Here is a 23245-nt window from a genome sequence, read left to right as displayed (position 1 = left end):
ATGTTCAACCTCAGGCCTGAAAAGCAACATCAGCACCATTAAGAAAATTTGACAGCTCAAATTCTATCCCAATTTATGCCTGTACAACTCTTGTACAGACCGAACCTCTCTAATTCAGCACCCTCGGGACCTGACCGTTGTCAGATGAGAGAATTTGCTGAAGCATGGGAGGTCATATTGTCTACCTGCATTACCAACACTTGCACCGCTTACTAAGCTCTTAGAAGGCATGTAGGGGTGAATTACAGCTAAACAACACCACAGAACACTGACAGTCAGGACTGGAAGCTGTAAACACATTTTATGAGACCAGGGGAAACTTGGCCACACCCATGATAAGTGATCCTCCAGTTAACTAAAATCATGCCAGATTACGGATGTTGCCAGATGAGTAAATTCTGGATTAGAGAAGTTAAATCTGTATGAAATTTCTGCCTCCTGTTTCATCTGTGTAACAAATGAAATATGTCAAATATTTGCATAGATAAAGAGCAAAAAATTTAGCCCAGTAATTGGATCGTTGGCAACTCCACTGACAATCTGTGAGCCAGAACAAAACCCATAGCATTGTTTCTGTAACGCTGACTTCAGCAAAATAAGTGTGAACTTGTGTTTGTCACTACAGACAACAGATGGGAACGTTAATGCAAGGAAGTTGATACGCAGAGTTACTTTTCACAGCAGAATACATTGTGGGACTAATTTTGCACTCACAGATGGACAGATAAAATGGAGGAAGAACTTCCTACTGCTAATTATATGGTCACAATTTGAAAGCTAGGTGCCTGTTAGCATCTTAAGACTATACTTATGTTCCTAAATTAAGGAGGCCTGATTTTCCCAAATGCTGAATAAATGCAAACAACCAGTTTTAAAAATTCTGTCTTCCACTTTGTAGGAAAAACTGAATGACATTTTCATTCAAAAGTTTTGTAGTATCTATATCTGCACAGAAAAAAACATTTACAAAAGTTTTGTAGTATCTATATCTGCACAGAAAAAAACATTTACAAAAGTTTTGTAGTATCTATATCTGCACAGAAAAAAATATGTATTACATACAAATAACTAGATTAATAAAACATAAGGGCGGCATCTACATGGGCACAGTCTGTTGACAAAACTGGGCTTTTGTCGACAAAACTTCCTGAGAGTCTACACGGTTAAAGCACTCTGTCGAGAGTTTGTTGACAAAACTCGGCTGTTCAGCCAGCAGCATTATACCTCTCCTAGATCAGGTGTAGCCCCTATGTAGACAGTGTAGGTACTTCTGTTCACAGAGAGGGCTTCCAGTTGCTCGGGCAGCCTTGTTTGCAGACCTTCTGGTCAGCTCTTCTGTCAAGAGAGGGTAGGGCAGTCTGGCTGCGCTCTGTCACTCTTTCAATCTGCTTTTGTGTGTAGACACTATCTGTTGACAGAAGTTTTGCAGGGGTTTCTCTGTTGATAGTGGCCTCTGAATTAAGGTTCCCTTTGTAAACTTAGTGTGATATCCTCACGCTTATGCATAATGATATTGTCATTAAGTATATGATCACATACTATATGATGACTGCATCAAAGAAAAGCCCACGGGAAATGAATTATTCTGTAGTAGGTGCAGGATTTGGAAGGTAGGCAATAAATAATACAAAGGTAAACAACAAATCATAAGCAAAAATATATAATTAGCATTTGGCAAGCACCATCCATCCCAGACACTGCATGGGGCAGAGTCCTCTGGAAAAACAATTTGTGATGACATAATTTAAGACTATCAAAAGTAATAAACATCAGAGGGGCCAAATATAGGTTGCATGGGTAATCTTAATTTCAGCATTTCCTAAATTGGGGTGCTTGACTTTGAAAACTTGAGCTGTGTCTTCACTTGCATTCCTCTTTTGAAAGAGGCATGCAAATAAGGGAAATCAAAAATGAAAACGAGTGCAGATTTACATATCTGGTGCCTCATTTTCATATTCTTCTTTCAAAAGCTTGCCTTTCAAAAGAAGAAAAGCAGTGTAGACGCGGCGCTTTTGAAAGTGAACACCATCTTTCAAAGAAAACACTTCTTCCCATAAAAAAAGGGAAGAAGGGTTCTTTCGAAGATGGGATTTACTTTCGTAAGAACCACGTTTACACTGCTTTTCTTCTTTCGAAAGAAGAATATGAAAATGAGGCACCAGATATATAAATCTGCATTTCATTTGCATTTTTTATTTTCCTCATTTGCATGCCTCCTTCAAAAAAAAGTAATGCAAGTGTAGACACAGCCTTAATATTTAACACTGGGGTTTTTAGTTTTTACACACACACCCTTACTAGACCATATTCAAAATATCACCAACATGCCAAGTGGCTAGTCCAATTTTGCTACAGGACCATGCTCACTAAGCAACCAGAGTTATCGCTTAAATTCTATCATACCTGCAACCAACGGTATCTAGAAGCACTAATTCTTTCCCACAGAAAACTTTCACTTAGACAAAGTTATAACAGCATAGCATTTTCTTTAAATGTGAGGAAGAAATATTATAGATATTGAAATGACGTAGCCACACATCCTTATGACTGAATGCTGTTATGGTAAACTGGATAAGTGCATGAAACTTAATTTCATGTTGTAAATAATCTGATTTTCTGATGTGATAAACAATTACTATAGTAAGAGTTTTTAAAAAAAATACAGTAGTTTTACTACATACATTTCCAGTAAGCTGAGGAAAAGCGAGGAGGACAAAATGAAATTATGCCCTTTCCTCAATATTGCTTGCACATTATACTACAGAAGCTTTTCTTCAAACTCAAAGATCAAGTGAAACAACAGAAAAATTAATCTGGTATGTTCAAATAAAACCGTGTAGCACAGTGAGTTCACTTTTAACAAAACACTGAGTGTCTTCTCATTACCTTTAACAGGGAAAAGAATTCATTATTTTCTTTAATTTATGAGTGCCAGCTTTTGAATCTAAAACACACTAAACACAAAGTCACAAGTGTTTTTATACCTACCAAGCTCCTTTATAAAATTGACAACACTGAATCTTCTCCAACAGGCTACTGTAATATCCATGAGCCTGAAAATAACTGAGAAACTCCAATTCTTAAAACTGTTTTCTTACAAAAATTGGGAAACAAATTACTTGCTTCATGATCCTGTTCCACACTTTCACTATAAGTTTTTCTTCATTTCTTTTTTTTTTTTGTTGTTGGTGGGTTTTTTTAAAAATACGCAAGTGCTAAAGTTAAAGCAGACCTCCTGATCAGATCCAGGCTTTCCATAACCAAAGGGGTAATTTTTAGCTCGAGCAGATGATGATGACCTACAACTTGCAGAGTGGCTGCCTGTCTATATTTATCCAAAAGTACATACTATACTGGAAGATTAGTGAAACTACTTCAAGCACTACAAGAACATGAGACTGACTAATGCAGGGTGACGTAAGCAAACCATGTACAACAAATATATGTATTATCACACAATTCAAGATGAAGACATTTAGTAAAGAAATGTTAAGGACAGAAATAATATAGGATGGGTGATAAAATCATTGTTTTGTAACTAAGGTCTTTTGGCCACAAGTACATTTAGTTTAAATTCCTTGAGATAAAACCAACATAGTATCCTTTTTCCACATCAAAGAACCAGTAAGAAATCATACGTCCTTAAAGAAAATTACACAGTGAGTATCTACTGGAATAACTCTTAAGCAAATGTCCGTTGGTTTTAAAACTATAATTACAATATTAAAAAAGAAACACAGTATAAATCAAATTGTTAAGAACTTATTTATAAGGTCAAGCACATAGCAGCAACATTGGCAAAAAGGAAGCTTTTATACTCTTTCGAAGAAAAAACCTTCCAGATTGTCACATACGGAAAATAAAATTCCAGGCTCAAAAATAAACTGAAAATGTAGTAGATTCATCTTATTTTAGTCACAGGAACTGGTCTGGGACAATATGCTTGTACAGACACACAACTAAGATTTTTATAGTATTTTTGTTTTATATCATTTTCAGAAATAAAACACTATCAATACAGATCTAAAATCAAGAATGACATGATACACTTAACCAATCATTTAAGCAATGTACCACATGAAAAACACACACATCTAAAGCACTATTTAAAAACCCACAAGACGTTATATTGACTAATTAAGACTGTATAAGTTAAGTCTTACAGTACTACTTTCAAGCCTGGCCTTTTTCTTTTTTCCAGTTTTATCCAAAATGGATGAAGTATATCTGCTGTAAAGGCCTTGGCCTTAACGTCTGCACAAGAATTATTTTCACCCAATATGAATATTTACTTGCAAATTAAATTTGGCATTTGTTTTAAACATTTTTATAATCCAGGGGCAAGCTGGCAGCAGCAGGTTCTGCTAAGTGCAAAATCAGCACTTGCATCCTGAGTTCATTGTATGTGGGAGGTACATATCAGAAGGTAATTTCATACCTCTTTCTCTCTAGGAGAGTACATTTCGCAATCTGAAATGCAGTGGATTTCCAATGCTAGAGAAAGGAAATGCAATACAGACCTGCTTAGAAGATGTTGTATGTCAGGAGCACCTACTTGTTTGCATTCCTTTCAGTGAATGGTGTTAAATGCTATTCTGGAAAGTGGAATGTGCAAACCCCTCTCCTTATCTACTCCTCAAGTGCTTATGACATGGTTTGGAACCAATTATCTTCCTTGACAGGCAGGACTGGACATGGGACTCCAGAATCCATCGAAATCTCTCCTAGTTCAGCAACACCAATCTCTAAAGAATGTGAATTGGTGTTCTCCCTCCCCCACCTTCCTTCAAGCACTAAGCACCCTGTTTCCCCAATATCCCGTAGCCTTTTCAGCCTCAGACTGAGATAAACTTAGAGTTAAAATTTGGCCCACACCACTGTAGTACGTTAGACAAAATGTTGTACAATGGTTGTAGTAGCAGACAGAATATCAGGAGTTCTTAGTTATTCTCTAGCCATTTACTTTCTCTTTACTTAAGTTTTCCCAATTGCCGAGTAGAGGACAAGCATACTTTGAAGGAATGCTGTAACGTGAAATTAGCTTTAAAGATAGCGGCCTCCTCAGCTGAAAGCCCAGATTTCTTCTCAGACTGCTAATTGCTTGAAAATGTTTGTGTTATTTGAGTTTGTTAACTGCAGATGCTTAAGCTACATTCATAACATTCCTCTGCATTTCTATATAAAAAGTAAGTACATGACCCCTGTAATTGTTTATGGCACATATTAAATACTGCGTGATTTAATTATTAACCAATCTAAGTCGTTCATCAGTCACAGTGCTTTTGCTATATTATTAACCAATTAAATTAATAACAATACAAACTGATAACTTCTGGTGTGTATATATACATATCTATCTAGCTATCTATCTAATATTACATAGACCTATATATTTTAGAGTGTGTCTATCCATGAGACTGTCTATCTGTGCATCCGTGAGTCCATTTGTTCAAGAATTCCTCCTAAACCATAAAAGCTAGGACTACCCTATTATTATTACTAGACCCTAGGTACATGATCTTGCACTTTGTACTATTAACATTCATCCAATTTCAGTTTCTCCAATCTTCAAAGTCATCTAATTCTTCCTGTTTAATATTCCATTCCTCATCTGTACTGTACCCAACTCGTATCTTCAGAAAATTTCATTAGCATGCTCCTAATGACTTAGTGCCAAAGTAATTAATGGAAATATTAAATAAGTTCCAGGAGCAATCTGTAAGGAACTCCATGAGCAACATCCTTCCAATCTGACAGTTCATCTTTTATCATGACTATTTGTCTTCTTCCCATTAGCCAGTTCTTTACCTACCTGACAATTAGTGCACTAATCTCCATCATCTCTAATTTAACTAATAACAAGCAGCCCTATAGCACCTTAGAGACTAACAAAGGTATTGGGTCATGAGCTTTTGTAGATAAACCCCAATTCCTCAGATGAAATAATTGAGCGGAAAACAGAATCCAGGGTTTACATAGCTGGGGGAAGGTGGAAGGGAAGGAAGGGGGAAAAGGATTACCTGTCACCAGCAGGACAAATTAATCAAGCAAATTAAGTAGGCTGTGTTTCATTCCTGTAAATATCAAAGGTATGCAAACTTCCCTTTTAATGCAGAGGATAGTTAAAATCTCTGTTCAGGCCAAGGTTAAAGAGGTCAAATTTGTAAATGAATTACAATTCAAATGTCTCCCTCTGTAATATTATTGGAACTCACTTGAAAGTCTTGCTACTTATTTGGATATGAGATTATCTAGAACAAATCTCAGGCATTAGGATTAATTAAATACATATACTAGGCCCTGCTTAGTCAGTGGGATTTCCAATGAAAGCTGATAGCATTCAAACATAGAGGAATTCTAATCCCCTGAGATTTAAAGCAAATAGAGTCAGTCTAGACCCAATTATTACATAAATCAATAACAACCTGGGTAAATGGAAAGCTATCTTCCTCAGCCTCCTGACAAAAATAAACCTCATAAAAATGAACATATTATCCAGATTAGCATATAGGCTCAGTCACCAGCACATGTCCTTCAATAGACTTCAGCTAGCAGTTGACCTAGGGAGGTTTAAAATCACAATATCAACATCATAATGCCTTTATAAGACAGGCCATGCAATGAACATATACAAACATAAATCAAACATCAAACATTCATCATGTGGGTGAATAGTAAGAACAAGCTGTCCTACTCTTTAATATCCATGGTTATATTAGGGTCTGGACACTGTAGATATCGAAAAATAATAATGCTCACCATACCTATGACTTGTTAGACGAGGGCCAATTTAACACAAGATATACTGCACCCTTCATTTGGAAATCCCATACTAAAAACTGAGGGCAGGGGGAAAATTGGAGAAAAGATGACAATGGGGTAAAACTGGATGGAATGCAGCACACTATATATATCTAGATAGCTAGATATCTCCCCCACCAGTTAATAGTGAGGACCAAATCACATTGTTTATTTCTCTGTAATTACTACACAACCTATACAGTACTGTAATGTGGCGATGTAAAGAGGTGGAATGAAGTCATTCTGGAACAGAGAGGTGAACTCATGCAGTGGGGCTCAGCTGACCTTGCCCCTTTCTCCTCAAAGAAAGTGCAGGATGGAAAGTATCAGAGCAGGGCTCTTCAGCTCACCTGGAACCAGACCAGTGAAGAACCAGATGTCCTTCCCAAGGAGTTGAATTGCCAGCAGAGCTCATGACCAGCTTTGGCAGGTGACAATTCCCGTGAGCCAGCCTGGGGAGAAGTCCTGCCACTGCCCAAGAAGATTAAGAGACTCATAGAGGCATTGGACAGTGAGTTGCTCAGCAAAGAGAGAAGGAACCAGACCCAGTGGCCGTGGAGCAACACAACATGACATTAGTAGGAAGCAGCCCAGGGAAACAAGGCACTGACTTAGCTGTATTGCTAGGCATCAAGGAAGCAACCCCAATCTTTCCTGACAACCCTTTGATGGGATCACCCATTCACTTCAAGGGTCTTGAGCTGGGACCTGGTGGACCAGGGTGGGCCTGGGTTCCCACACCTCCGGACATGTACTCAGATCTGGATAAGTCACAGACTGCATGCTTAACTCCTTCCCAGAGGGCCTGAGCTATTGACTGCCTATTTGCTTACCATGCAGGTAGGAAGAAGTGAGAGAGAGATGTAGGCTGATTGAGTACGCAATCCTTAGGCCAGAAGGCCTGATCTGCTGGCTGACTGCTCTGCCCTTCCCCGTCCCCCACCCCCGCCCACCCATCATCCAGGAGGTCTCACGCTTTCTCAGTGGCTTGGCTGCAAGCCAGGACACCTGACAGACCAACCAGTCATGAACACTTATTCTCACCAATGTCACCAAAGGGTCACTCCTACCCCTGAGATATAGGAACCATACAGGCAAAATATTCAGATCTGTTTCCTACTCATCTGAGAATCTAACCTGGAAATACTGCACTGTACAAAGTTCCAGAACTAAGGTTTTGTAGAGTTATGCTTCATGTGACCATCCGTCCCATTTTCGGTGGGACAGTCCGACATATTTTATAAAAGGGACTAATTGTCTCATATTTGCTGTGCAGGCACAGCGGCCTGCTGGAGAGTCAGTACGTGCTCTCCATAAGAGAGAGAGACAGCAGATTAGCTACTTTTCCCTTCCCTGAGGCCCAGGGGAGGGGTAGTACCTGGGCTGCTCTGACCCTGCTGCTTCCCCAAGGCTTGGGAGAGGGGGAGCACCCCCCCATCCAGTATGTGGCCACGGGAGATATGGTCACCTGAGTTATGCCCTTTCCTCAGACAGGCAGCTATACAATACAAGCAGCCAAAATATTAATACCGATGTAATGAGGCAAAAATGGAAGAAAGAACCGGCAACAAATAACTCACTCCCAGAGTAGATCAAAATAACATGAGAGATTATGGAAGCAAATCTGGACCTCCGATTAAGTTTCATTCAACAAAAAAATTATCTTTAGGAGGCATTGGATACCCCAAACACTACACAAAATAAAGCTGCCCCCAGTGATCCATTCTGGGAAAGGGGGGGGGTGAAGGAACCATACTTAGACATCCTCCATTATTTTAGTCCACGAGTGGGGAATCCCAGCCCGCTGTCCAGACTGGACCACAGTTTATCTAGATCTCATCCCTGAGGCTTAGGGCTTCCCTCCAAAGCATCCAGCCTGCAGCAGGGTAGAGGGTTTGGAGCCCCGAGCCTCGCAGGCCAGACCAGGCAAGCTGGGGCCAGATCAAGACTGCAGCCTGCGCCAGGGGGCAGGAAACGGCTCTGGGCTCCTTGGCTGGTTGCTGCTTTCCCCCCAGCTGAGGGATGGGAGCGGGAGAGGCAGCGGTCTCAGCAGCGTGCCTGGAGGCTTCCTACCATTGCCCTGATTGGCTGGAATTCCAACCAGAGAAGGGCAGTGCCTGGAATCAGAGGAGAGGGGGAACAGAGCCATGTGCTTGTGGGGGTACTGCAAAGGTAAGTGCACCCCCATTGCCCAGCTCTTATGCCCCCAGACAGCTCCTGCTACCCTTCCCTCCCAGACCGCTCACTCCCATCCTGACCCCCCTCTTCCAGACTCCACACCACAAACTCTCCTGCACCTTTCCTCTCATCTAGACCCACAGCCCAGCCTGCTCCTGCACCCTCACCAACCCAGGCCCCCACCCCTCTCCTACACCTCCTCCCACCCAGAAGCTGCACCCACAGCCCACTCCTGAACCTCACTCTAGCCCAGATCACCAACTCCCTCTCTCCTGCCCAGACCCCCACAATTCCCAGCCTGTTCCTGCACATTGCCTCCCACTCAGAGCCCTACAGTCAAGAACCACATTATTGAGGTGCTGTCTTTAAAGCAGACGACTACATATTGCATCACCTACCCAACAAATGGAGGCTATTGCCATAGCAACAGGAACAACTACATAGAGCTTTACTTGTGCCAAGAAATCAAATTTTGCTGCATTTGAAAAGTAACTCTCCATCCAAATTCATGAAGTCTGGCATAACGGACTGGGTAAAAGGATCACACACAACAAATGGAAAACACCAGAAAAATATGGATCCATTTGGGATAGTCTCTTAGAACTGCAGACCTATATGAAAGGCAGACACTGTTCCACAGATTACCTTTTCCTATCTCTCCCACCATTTCATCAACTCATAGAATCATTGACTCTTAGAACTGGAAGGGACCTCAAGAGGTCATCAAGTCCAATCCCCTGCACTCTCAGCAGGACCAAGCACCATCTAGACCATCCCTGATAGATATCTATCTAACCTGCTCTTAAATATCTCCAATGATGGATCTTCCACAACCTCCCTTTTTCCTCTTGACTTTGATTTCCTTAATTTTTTGTCTGTTTTTCTGATGTGTGTCTAGAAATGGTGCACTTAATATGTGAAAATTGTGTAAATATCTCAGTTTTTCCCTCATTTCTGGTATTTAATACTTTTGCATTTCTTTTGTACACTGGCACCAAGAATGTATTTGGTTTATTATAAGAAAAAAAAAAGGAAAATGTTTAATAAATAATAAATATTTTAAAAGTAGCTAATGGCAAACTTTGTGCAGAATCTCAGTATGATTTTTTACTGTAGTTTCTGTATCTAGTATCAAAATCTTCCATGCTCTCAGCAATTTAAGAAACATTTGACTTACTTATATTTAATGGTAGAACTTGGCATACTTAGAACGTGACATAATTTTGGGAAAAACTTCCTTTCACTTACAGAAAATTGTCTTTGTTATGACTTGAACTAAACACAGACACTGTACAGCTTTCATGTTTTAGAGAACAATTAAATGTTTCCTCTTTGAATGCTGACCTTGCGTTAACAGGTATGTTTAGGAAATCCTAACAAACTTTCTACATTTCTTTAAATGTTTTATTATCTTTGCTGATCTTGCCAATTATTACAAAAGTAAAAAAGCTTTAACAAATCAGGGGAAAAGCCATCACATTTTTTACATAAATAAGTAAATTAAAAATAGACATTGAACGTGTTGGCCTGTTTCCCAAACTGAACCAGACATTGGCCTGTTTCCCAAACTGAATCACAATGTCTCTGAGATTCAAATAAAGTTAAGAAAACATTTTATTTCATAGTAAAGATTTCCACATTTCCCTATATTGTGTTGCTTTTATTAAAACACTGAATGAAACGCTGCTCTCTGAATTTCTGATGTAGATGAAATTAGAGAGTGCTGGCAAGTTCACATATGTAAAAAAGAATTTCCTATAAAGTCTTTAGCTTGATGTTGTCTTGAATTTACCATCCAGTTTAGAGAAGCAGAGGTTAAGACACATTTCCCAGTTTTGTGGGTGGTGAGCGTTAGCAGCAGGAGCATTTTCAGTAAGCTTGGAAAATGCCCAGGAAGCTCCAGATTTGAAAAAAGAGTGCAAATGTTAACACTAAAAATTAAGAACCTCTGCTTCAACATAACAGGGGACCCACAAATACAAGAGACATGACCTGCATTTTCCAGGACCAGAGAATCCTGGGCTGGGAGCAGGACGAGTAAGCTAGACCAGCGGACACAGCTTAGAGCAGAGCAGTCACAGGTTGGCTGGAAGCGAGCAGGGACCAGCAACAACCAGGGAGCCAAGGCCTGGGAGTAGCAGTGGGAAAACCTTCCCCCAAGAGGGGTGGCAGGAGCTGGTGGCCAGGAAACAGCAGCTGGCAGCTGAGCCATGGTGGGGAGCCTACAGGGGTTGGGAAGCCACAGACAACAGCTGGGAGGGGAGGTGAGGAGCAAGGTCTGAAACACCAGCAGGGGAGCACTGACTTCCCCTGGTTCAGCAAAATCCCTGATCTGGGAGCATTCAGGTCCCGAGGGTGTTGGATCAGGGAAGTTCAATCTGTAGTTACCATTCTGCATGTCTCAAACGTCCCTTGAACTTGCCACTGGTCACTATTCTTCAGCTCTTTTTCAAAACCATTGTAAAATGTTGTGTGGTCTTAAACAGTTGCCTAGTTCCATTAGATAGGTGGTTCCACATACACAGTGGCTCCTGTGCAACATAGGCATACCTGTGAAACTCCACTGTCTCATGAAAATTAATAGCCCTCGCAACTGGAACTTAGTAAATAATTATGTTGCCGATGAACAAGAAACAGAATCCACCTCCTGCTCTCTTGGAAGTGAAACGTGTTTAAGTGCTTTGCTAAACTTGTCCCCCGGTTGAATAAGGTACCATTTTTACAGTTATTTGTCACAGCTTTTAAAAATACTGACGCCTTTCTTACTTCCTTACCTGGATCCCTCAGTGCTTCCTGCTTACTTTAATCCTCTTTTTCTACTACAAGCTATTCAGGGGCAGGGACTATTTTGACATTTATTTCTTGCACAGCTCCATGGTAAGTCAGCAATTAAACTGCTGCTGGTGAGGTCCATAATCAGGGTTGTGTGGGTGAAAGCTGGCACAGCCCAGGGCAAGAATAAAGCCTTTAGCTGGTATTTTATACTCACAAGCTAAATTTCCACAGGCAAAATTAAAATATTACATTATTTTCTGTTGGGGAAAAAAAGGCAAAACAAAGTACAAAGTTTTGTGTGAACCAGCATAATTTAACAAGAAGTCACACTGAGTAATGTACCTCTACCATGCAGCAGCCCAAGAGGCATATACTAAGGGATAATTGAGAAAAAATATTTTTATGCAACCAGGATATGGATCTCTTTAAAAAACATTACTGCTTCCAAAGTCATTTGCTACCTTTGATGGTTTCATTTTTGGTTATCATTACTTAGCACTGAAGACAAGGGTGTAAATCTCAAAAACAGAGACAAGCAGAAAGAAGTGGACAAATATGAATGAAAAACCATACTTAAATCAAGTCCCACAAGAAATACTTGCCAATTTGTAAAGCCAATAGGCCTAACCAATCTGGGACCTCTACAGCTTAGTGCACATGCCTCCACCACTTGAGTTAAAAGCCAAGTGGCTATTAGCTGAGACTGTGGAGCAGCCTCATTCTTGGTGGTCATTCGATAACAAGTAGGACATCTTCATGTCACCCTTCTATCTGTGAGTCTGTTGATGGCTGATCAGTCAGATTCTGGAGCTGCAAATCTTATCACAGAAGGGGAAGGTGTTGGTAACTGTTGGAGGGGCGCAGGGTAGTTTTTGATGCTCCTTTCTCCTTCTCCACCTCTCATCATATGCACTACGCTGGGAGCTCTCAAATTACATCATCCTCTCACGGATTACCATTCTCTCTTGGGTACGGTCTTGGGCAAAGTTCTCTCAAGTGTCAACATGGTCACTGTATTTTTTCATGTGTGCCTTCAGCCTGTCCTTACATCACTTGCGCTGGCCCCCAACGCTCCTCTTTCCTTCCTCCAGTTCAGAAAACAGAATCTGTTTTGGAAGGCACTGATCAGACATCTGAACCATCTGACCAGTCAAACAACATTCTTGATGAATGATAATGGCTTCAATGCTGGTCATGTTCAAGTCTTCCAGGAGGCTAGCATTCGTGTGCCTACCTTCCCAAGAGATATTTAGGATTCTCCCAAGGCAGCATTGACGATATTGTTTAAGTGCCTTCACATGATGCTTGTATGTTGTCCATGTTTCACATGCATACAGCAGCACTGGAACACTGACTACATGGTATACAAGGAGCTTTGTCTTGGGATAGATGCCCCAGTTCTTGAAGACCCTTTGTCTCAGATGGGGAAAAGCAAAGCTTGCACAGCTCAGATGATGCTGGATTTTGGCATCAATGTCAACTTTAGTGGAGAGATGAATTCCAAGGTGTGGGAAGTGCTCCACATTTTCCAGCAGTTTCACATTGACTTCAATAGAAGGTACGTGAGATTGTCTTGTCGGCGAGGGTTGGTGGAGCACCTTGGTCTTTTTGATGTTCAGGGTGAGGCTGAGATTCTCGTATGCTTCAGCGAAGGCACTTAAGGTGGTCTGAAGAGTTGTAGGAGAAAGAGCAGCAACCATGTTGTCATCTGCTTACTGGAGCTCCAAGATCCAGGTTGTGGAGGTCTTGCTTTTAAGCCTTCAGTCTCCTGAGATTGAAAAGCTTCCAGTTCATTCTACGGACAATCTTCACACCATCTGGAAGCTTGCCATCAATGAGGTGAAGGGTCCTGGCAATGAAGATGCAGAAAAGTGATGGGGCTATGATGTAGCCTTGTTTAACCCCCACTTTGACCTCAAAGGGGTCGCTTTGGGATCCCTTGATGCTCAATAGTATGGCAATCATGCTGTCGTGAAACAGCTTCAAGATGCTAATGAATTTTTTGGGGCAGCCAGTTTATGAGCGGATGGTCCACAGGGTGCTATGACTGATTGATTCGAACGCTTTGGTCAGGTCAATGAAACTCATGTATAAGGCTTGGTTTTGTTTACAACATTTTTCTTGCAGTTGTCAGGTGGTGAAGATCATGTCTGCTGTTCCTCTTGAATGGTGAGAAACCACTCTGGAATTCTGGGAGAATTTCTTCTGAGAGTTGGAGGAATCAGTTTGCAAGGATTCAAGCTATGATCTTCCCTGCTGTCGCCAGGAGGGAAATGTCACGATAGATTCCACAGTTCGACATGTCACCCTTGAAGAGACTGATGAGCACAGACATTATTCTCTCCATAGATAGTCTCAGTGCCACTAGACAGGAAAGTATGCCATACCCAAAATGTGTTTGGGTTACAAATTCACATACTTAAAAATTAATTAACTGCAGTGCTCCTGAACAGATCTGGTAGCTCCTTAATGTCATATATTATATTTCCGTTGTTTGGCACCTTGCCACCCAAATCTATATTAAATCACTCATAAAACTGAATCTTACAATAGTGAAATTTAATATGAGAATGATGCTACTTTGTTTGGAATAAGTTCTGCAAAGAGCAACAAAAGTGACAAATGAACTGCAGCAAATGGTTTATGAAAAAAAGATCAAAGAGCTAAATTTATTCATCTTGATTGAGAAATTTAAGAGCCAAGACAACAGTTTCTAAATATTTCAGGGCTGTAAGCACTAAGAAACTTGCAATTATTTAGAATACCACAAAAGGATAAAACTACATATAACTGAATTAAACAGAAAATTTGGGATGAACGAGAGATTTCCTGATAGTAAAATCTTTTAGTCTGTACACCTGTCTGCTTCCCACCTCTCTCCACAAAAAATGGTGTAAGCCCCCTTACTTGGGACATTTTAATTTAGACTGCACAATACGGTGTTAGTTTTCAGTTGATTTACTAAATCACAGGGGAAATTCCAAAGAAATGCAGGAAAGAAAATATGCCATTATTTAAACACAGTAAATGGGATAATGCCTATCAACCTGGCAGTGATCTCAGACAAATAATGAAATGGCTGATACTGGACAAAATGAATGAAGAGTTAAAGGAGAATAATATAATAACATAATACATTTCAATCAATGTGGGTTTATAGAAAACAGATCTTGTCGAACTTAACTTTATATATTTTATTAAAGAAATTACAAGTTTGGTTGATAATAGTAATAGTGCTGAAGTGATATTCTTTGACTTCTGTAAGGCATCTGACAAAATAACACAGAAAATATTGATTAAGAACCTAGTATGATGCAAAATTAGCTTCAACGTCCTTGTACACCTTTTTCTGTTAGATGGAAGACCCTTCTATTATCAGATCTGTGTTTCACATGTAGGTGCTTACAGATTGTGATCAAATCACTCCTGAATATTTTGTTAAACTAAACAGATTGAGCTTCTTCAATCTTTCACAGTAATGCATGACACCCTTTCTAACCCGTAATTATTCTCATGATTCTTCTCTGAACACTCTCCAATGTATCTATCCTTCTTGAATTGTGAACACAGAAATCAACACTATATTCCACTAGTGGTCGTACCAGTCCAAATACAGGGGCAATATAGCTTCTTTACTTTTTCTTGCTTTTTCCATTTATATATCCAAGGATTGCATTACTCCTCTTCCATCAGCCTCCACTCCTCTTCAGAATCACTGCTTCCCAGGCAGCCAGATGTGGGTGCTCTGCTAATTAGTTGGACAGCATTTGAATCTCGCCAGGGTGGCTGCCCAAGCATGCCACTTACAGGGAACACTGCTGTAGTCCTGTACATTTCCTTAGGAGGTTCTGCTGTTTACTACTCTTCATTCTGAAAATTGGCCATTTATTCCTACCCTTTGTTTCCTACTTTTTAGCTAGTTATCAGTCCATGACAAGACTTTCCCTCTTAATCCATGGCAGCTAATTTTGCTACAGAGCTTTTCATGAGGAATCTTGCCAAAGGTTTTCTGAAAACTCAGGTACATCACATCAACTGGACTACCCACGTTCACATGTTTGTTGACTCTCTCAAAGAATTCTTCTGGCTCAGTAATGTATAATTTCCCTGCACAAATGCTGTCTTGACCATCCCTCAACAAATTGTGTTTACCTATGTGTCTGATAATTTGTTTATTTACTATAATTTCAACAAATTTACCTGGTACAGAAGTTAGGATTATCAGACTGCAACTGTGAGAATCCCTCTTGAGTCTCTTTGTTTTAATCAACATTACATTAGTTACCGCCAGCCATCTGGCACATAAGCAATAAATTAAGTTTGTAAATCAAAGGGAATTATCTCTTCCTTAGATCAGTAACAGAGAGATAGTTGTGCTAGTCTATATACTATGAAAATGAAGAAGCAGTCCAGTAGCACTTTAAAGACTAACAAAATAGTTTATTAGGTGATGAGCTTCCGTGGGACAGACCTGCTTCTTCAGATCATTGCCATACCAGAATATCATTGCCAAATATTCATTAACCTGAATTACCCACCAGGAGAAATAAAAAAAACAAATCCACGGGGCCAGATGAATACCCATAAACCAGCTACTCCAAGATAGGCCCAAAAAAGCCAAGAACAGAACACTACTGGTCATTACCTACAGATCCCAACTCAAACCACTGCAATGCATTATTTGAGACCTACAACCTATCCTTAATCAGGATACTACACTCCAGAAGGCCCTACATGACAGGCCCATTCTCTCCCACAGACAACCTCCCAACCTTATGAGGATTCTCACCAACAGCCACAGTCTATACCACAGGAATACCAGTCCTGGAACTTTTCCTTGCAACAAGGCCCGTTGCCAACTTTGTCCACATATCTATTCTGGAGATACCATCACTGGATCTAACCAGGCTATTCACAGAATCTCGGGCACATTCTCATGTTCCTCAACTAACATCATATATGCCATCATGTGCCAACAATGCCCAGATACTTTGTATATTGGACAGACTTCAAACTCTCTTAGACAAAGAATTAATGGGCACAAAACAGACATCAAAACACTCCTGATTCACAAACCTGTCAGCCCGCACTTTAATGGAGTGGGCCAGTCTGTTAACGACCTGAAAGTCTGTGTTTTACTGAAAAGGAATTTTCATAGCCGTTTGGAAAGAGAGGCTGCTGAACTCTCTTTTATATTCAAATTCAACACATTAAGATGTGGTTTGAACCAGGATGACAATTTTCTAGCTCATTATTGGGGCTCTTTTACATACTTTGCTTTATCTAATTCTTGAATTCCTCCACCCTCCTTCTGCCCCTCTGCTCTCTGATTTGCTCACCTTGATAATAATTTTTCTGATTTGTCAACCTTGATTACTATTTTTGGTTCTCTGCGCCTTAAATGTTGAGTCTGTTCTGGTATGGCTATGATCTGAAGAAGTGGGTCTGTCCCATGAAAGCTCATCACCTAATAAATTATTTTGTTAGTCTCTGAAGTGCTACTGGACTGCTTTTTTGTTTCCTTAGATCAGTGACTTAAAACATCAACTCAATGGGCTTCTCTGTTTTCACAAGCCACCATACTCTTAACAATTATTTTCTTCTCTTCTACATTTTCGGTGCACTATGACGTACTAATTCTTGATGGAACATAGTTGTTGCTTCTGTCAGACTCTACCCTTTTTTCCCTTTAGAGAGCTGATTCCAAGATCATCCCTCATTTTTGTAAGGAATAAGGGGTTGTCTACAAGAGCGTTTTGGCTTGTTGTGTGGTGACTAAAGCCTCTGCTGGGACAGCGATCATGTGAGAGTATGCAAATGAGGAATGTGGTTTGTAAATGAGCACCACATTTGCATTGTCAAGTGCCTTCATTTGCATTGCCATGCTAGCAGCAGCACATCATGTAGATGTCGCCCTAGAGTGCTTGCTTTCCTCTGTTGTTAGCACTTATTCCATTCACAGTAATAGATCCACAACTGCTGCCACATTGTGTGTCACAGTTTAGGGCAGTGGCAGATGTATTTCCCTCTCATGGACCAACAAAGCTGCCCTCTTCACAGCCTCCAGCTCCCCAGCTGGCATTCCTCCTGGGCAAAGAGCTGCAACTCTTTTTCCCTCCTGACCTGGGTGTTTCCAGACTGTAGAATTATCTGTATATATGATGAATTACAGAGGCCTGTTTTGTTTTCTCTTCAGAGATTAGAAACAGCACCTATACCTACAGTTCTAAGCTCCCACACAACTCTTTCTGAGCAAACACTTTAAGGCAAAAGCATAACCAAAAAAAATTCAAAAAAATTTTAAAAACCTGCACACATGCTAATCAGCTCACCTGAAATCAAACCCAAATTCTATCAAGAGCTCTGGTAGGATTCAGTCCTTCAGTCCTTCAGACCTCACCAGGGTTTTTTTCTCCTGTCACAGGTTCAGTAGGAGTTTTTCAAAACAAGATCACCTGTGAATCTTTCAGTCACTCCTTTGTACATCTTAACCTCTTATAAAATTTACGTATAACATCACAATAACACATTAACTTTGTATTTTAATTATAATGTTCTCCAAAGCTACTTAAACTTAATTCAACAAGTTCTTTCAAGGATACTGCAGGACACTGCTATATCTGACACAATGTACAAGGGATGAGTGAAACAAATTACAGCTCGTAGACTGTGTGTGTCAACCCACTATGCTTCCAATGCCAGCCTGGCACTACAGTGTAAGTAGGTCTGTCCTAATCCTAGGTCTCCTGTCTATGTTGACTTTTAAACTTTGTTTTGCTTTAAGTCTATTTAAAAACAGAATTTTTTAAAATAAAAAATGAAGACTTCCTACCAAAGAGGGTGATTTTATTGCTTGTTGTATAGATTCAATTTTTCTCTCTTTAGTTTTCTAAAGACATTCCAATCCTGTTAGTAAGAGGCCTTTCTCTTTAGTGTGTACTAGCAATGCACTGTAATTGTATTCCATCCCTAAAGATCATAATTTGTGAATCAGGAGAAAAAATTGAGAAAGTCGATATGTGATTTTGTAAGTGCTAGTAATTAGATATCTTCCTTTTATTTGTCCAATCAAGTTCAATCAACAGGAAGCTGAAATAACCTAATAAATGTGTTGTTCAACTGTGAAAAAATGTAAGAAAGATAATTAATGAAACAAATACCTACTTTTACTGATTTATTTTACTGAACATCACATTCGTTCATCACGAGCAAATGCTTGGGGTACAAAGCAAATACTTGCCCTTTAAAACAGACCTTTCACATTTTCTCGACTGACACATTCAAAGAAAATGTATGCAATTTTATATGAATTACATTTAAACTAGATCATTATGAAAGACACCGAATGTTTTACAAAGCACACAAAAGTATGCTGAGCAGTCTCTACAGGAACAGCAGGAAAGATGGATCTGTGGCCAAACCAGTTTACATTACTTGGCACTGTACATCCAGTTGGACACACGCAGGGAGATGCTTACTCTGTGCTCACACAGAGCACCAGTGACATCAATGAGACTCTGCCCAGGTGCAGTGACCCAAACCTGTAGATCTGACTACAGGACTACCCAGGGCAGAAATGACCTTAAAGACAACGAAGGATAAAAGATACACCCGGAGGGGAGAGACTTTAGAAAGCGCCCTGTTTATAGAAATAAGATTACATGGTTCCTCTCTTTAGGCACATGCAAACATACATGGTTCAAAATGTTATTTATTCATTTTTAATTATCAAAGATACATTCTCATAGAACCACAGAAATCTAGGGCTGGACAGAACCTCAAGAAATATTCTTATGCACCCTCCCAGCACTGAGGCAGGAGCAAGTACATCTAGATGAGGGGTTGTAACCGCTTTTGTGTTGGGGCTGTTGACTCACAGGACAGTAAGTCAGGGGCCACATACAGGTGGAAAAAAAAAGACACTCACTTTACTTCCCTGAAGTTCCAGCCCACAGGTGTGGGAGGAGGCACAAAGGCTCAGGGCTTACCCCAGGGATGAATTAAATATTCTGGAAGTCTGGGCTAGTAGCTGTTGTGGGGTCCCCATGGTCTCTTGGCTGGGGTCAAAAATGAGGGGTTCAGTGTGTGTGAGAGGGCAGAGGGTCTGGAAGGGAGGGGATGCAGGAATGGGGTGGGGTCTGAAGAGCCAGCATGCAGAAGCAGGGTGGGATGGGGATATGGGGTCTGGGCAGGAGTGGGAGTCCAGAAGCAGGATGGGGCTGCAGGGTATGGGCAGAAGGTGGGTGCAGGAAAGGGCTGCGGTCTGGATGGGAGTGGGTTGCAGGAGGGGATAGGGGATTGGAGCGCCTACCTGGCACAGCTCCAGCAGGGATACAGATGTCTGCATGACACAGGGAAGCACTCCCTGCAGGCACCCTTCCTCTCCTGCTGCTCCCATTGGCCATGGTTCCTGGCCAATGAGAGCAATGGCAGGCAGTGCCTGCAGGGGGTGCCTGCAGAGCTGCTTCCCTCCTCTTGTGGACAGAGCCTGCAGGCTAGATCCAGCCCACAGCTTGTCGTGATTGGGCCTGTGAAGTAAACCACTGGGCTGTAGGTTCCTCATTCCTGTCCTGAGAAGTGATGGCCATAGAAATCAGAGAATCCTCGAGCTGGAAGAGACCTCAGCCCCCAGCCCAAAGTTGGACCAAAATCATCCAGGCCGGGACTTTGTCGAGTCTCTCATGGTCTAACATATTCTTAAAAACCTCCAATAATGAAGATTCCACAGTCATCCAAAGTAAGCTTTTTATAATATCTGAATCTCCCTTAATGCAGAATCAGAAGACACGGAAAATCACAATTCTCTCTATAATTGCCCTTAACATACTGGGAGATTGTTATCAAGCTTGTCTTCTGCTACCTCCCTGGCCTTCTTTTCTCAAAACTAAACATGCCCATTTTTTTTTAACCTTTCCTCCTAGGTCTGGTTTTCTATATCTTTTACCATTTGTGTGGTTTTCCTCCAGTCCTTCAGCTTGTCCATATTTTTCCAAAAGTATCATGTACCCAACAGGACACATACTCCAATGGAAGACTCACAACTGCTGAATAGAGTGGGACTATTACTGCCAATGTTTTACGTATGACAGACACCTTAATACCCTCAGAATGATATGAACCTTTTCCCCCAATTACAACACGTATTTGACTCATACTTAATTTGGGATCCACCATAACCCCACATCCTTTTCTGTAGTACATCTATCTAGATAGTTATTCCCCATTTTGTGGCTATGCATTTGATTTTCCTGTACTAAATGTAGTATTTTTCACTTTACTGAAATTCACCTTGTTGATTCCAGAACAACTCTCCATCTTATCGAGGATCTTTTGAATTCTAATTTTGTCCTCCAAAATGCTTGCAAACCCAATCCTCTGCATACCACCCCCCGAAGTTTGGTGTCTTCCAAAATTTTAGGAACATACTTTTCACTCCCATTATCCAACTCATCAAAGAAAATGGTGAATAGTACTGGATAGGATATAGTATTGAACCTGAGGGACATTGAGTACCCTTTAGTATGTTTTTTTTAACGAGTTGTGCACCAACCTTGCAACAATTTAATTTAGGCCACATTTCACAGTTTGCTCATGAGAATGCCATGTGGGACTGTGTCAGAAGCCTCACTAAAATCAAGATAAATCACACCAACTGTTTCACCACTATTCCTTAGGCCAGGGACCAGCACGGCTACAAATTTTTAAAAAAATTAGATCTTTTTAAAACTTAAATACTGGTTTATTTTTATAAAAGAAACCTATTTATAAATACAATTGAAATTACAACCTATATTAAGACTTCAACTATAACATAATGATTTAAAATTAATTTTTAAAATATTCAACATGTTTGCAGAGAAGGCTTAAAGACAGGTAAACCACTGAAATGACAGAAATCATAGGACAAGCACCTGGAACCAGGATTTGTTGAAGTGCTAAACCAGCTTTCTGACAGCAATAGCCTCTTCTGCAGGTATGCAGCAAATATATTCTTTACTTCAGCTTATTCAGCCACTTCTGCCCAATGACTAGCTAACTCACAGTTGAGAAACCAACTGGGATTGAACAAAACAGAGAAGTTTATTTTTCTCTCCACATCTCTAAAAAAAACAACGTGTGAGATGATAAGAGCGATAGTTCTAAAACCTTGAAGGGCATAGCGACCAGCAACAGTCAGTTCAATTCACTCATTTAAAGATTTTTTTTGTCTCACAATTGAATTAAAAACTTTTAATGTATTTGATAAACTTTTTAAATGCATCCAGCAGTTTTCCTTAATTAACAAAAAATTAAAGTCCTACTTTTGTAAATTTCAATGTATATCCAAATACAACTTGACATGAATCACATGTAAAAATTAATCATATAGTAAATAAAAATGATTTTATAATATAATAATAATTCTAAAAATTAATAAATTGAATAAATGTGGGGTATCAGTACAGTGTATCTTCCTGCCTAGCAAAAAAGATGCTCTAATTTTGTGTGAAACTATATTTACTTGAAAATCAACATGCTTTTTATACCAACCAATCAGAAACAATATTTTTTTAGGAATATAAATAAGAGGTACAAATGCAAAATAAGATGAAATTCGTTTTTAAATCAGGACCTCTTGTTTGCTAATTAAAATTGTGATTACAATTGGTGAGTTGAACTGCTTTGATTTAAATCAATTCACCCTTCAACAACCTGTTGAAAGAGGAAATTAGTGTGCTTTCACATGGTTTGTTCTTCAAAATCCACAACAGCAACTGCTCGTCATCCTACAATCCAAACAGATTTTTCATAATGTGCCCCAGTATTTTTCCAGATGTCGAAGCCAGGCTGACATTTCTATAAAGTGTTTGGTACTCTTTTTAAAGACAGATGCTACATTTGCCCTTCCCAGATCTCTGGGACTTCACCTAACATCTATGCATTCTTGATAATTGCTTATGATTCCAAGATTGGTTTGGACTCACACACTATAAAGTTAACTGCACATTACTAACATTCTAATTTAAGTTTTTAAAATTGAAGGTATTTGTAAATAAGTGTATTTACAGGGCAACAACAAAGATAATGAAGCTTCTTAGTAATTTTGCACTAAGTGGTCCCCACTATATTGAGTTTTCATCCGGTGGGGAGAATAAGGTAAAAGGTGAGGAAAAAAGTATTATGCTCTCCCACAGAGAGCTGTAACTAGAAGTTGAAATAATGGCCTAATGCACCTTAACATGAAAGGAGCGCACATAGAAAGAAATCAGCAACTAATCCTTCATGAAACTGTGATTATAAACACTGCAAAGTTTTGCTTGGTTCATACCACAAATAAGATGGTAAGTTAAATATTTTACCCATTATTTTAGAAAAATAACAAAATGTATTTTCCCAGAAATACTGTGAAATAATATCTGTAGTTTGGTTACACACAGTGCGATTTTAAAAAGCATTCAACGTCAGCTTACCTCTGCTTCCATTGAAGTCAACAGTTAATCTCCCATTGACC

General features: G+C 40.0%; 1 protein-coding gene across 10 annotated transcripts in view; it reads right to left on the bottom strand.

Moving 5' to 3' along the window:
- Positions 1-23245, bottom strand: part of FRY (FRY microtubule binding protein) — a 308821-nt gene that overhangs the window by 264867 nt on the left and 20709 nt on the right. The window contains exon 1 of one of the 10 annotated variants that reach the window (XM_074986245.1): positions 4521-4605. The exons of 8 other annotated variants lie outside the window; for them this stretch is intronic. Coding sequence is in view for 1 of the 2 variants with exons in the window: in XM_074986211.1 (XP_074842312.1) it covers positions 2989-3049 (61 nt within the window). In the remaining variant the exon portion in view is untranslated. Of the gene's footprint in view, positions 1-2988; positions 3275-4520; positions 4606-23245 lie in introns of those variants that run through there. One more of the 10 variants, XM_074986211.1, reaches the window with a different exon arrangement.

The sequence above is a fragment of the Carettochelys insculpta genome, chromosome 1 (genome assembly GCF_033958435.1).
Source record: "Carettochelys insculpta isolate YL-2023 chromosome 1, ASM3395843v1, whole genome shotgun sequence".
NCBI classification, from domain to species: domain Eukaryota; kingdom Metazoa; phylum Chordata; order Testudines; family Carettochelyidae; genus Carettochelys; species Carettochelys insculpta.
Note: the sequence above shows the minus strand (reverse complement) of the source record. Positions and strands in the feature narration are given on the sequence as shown.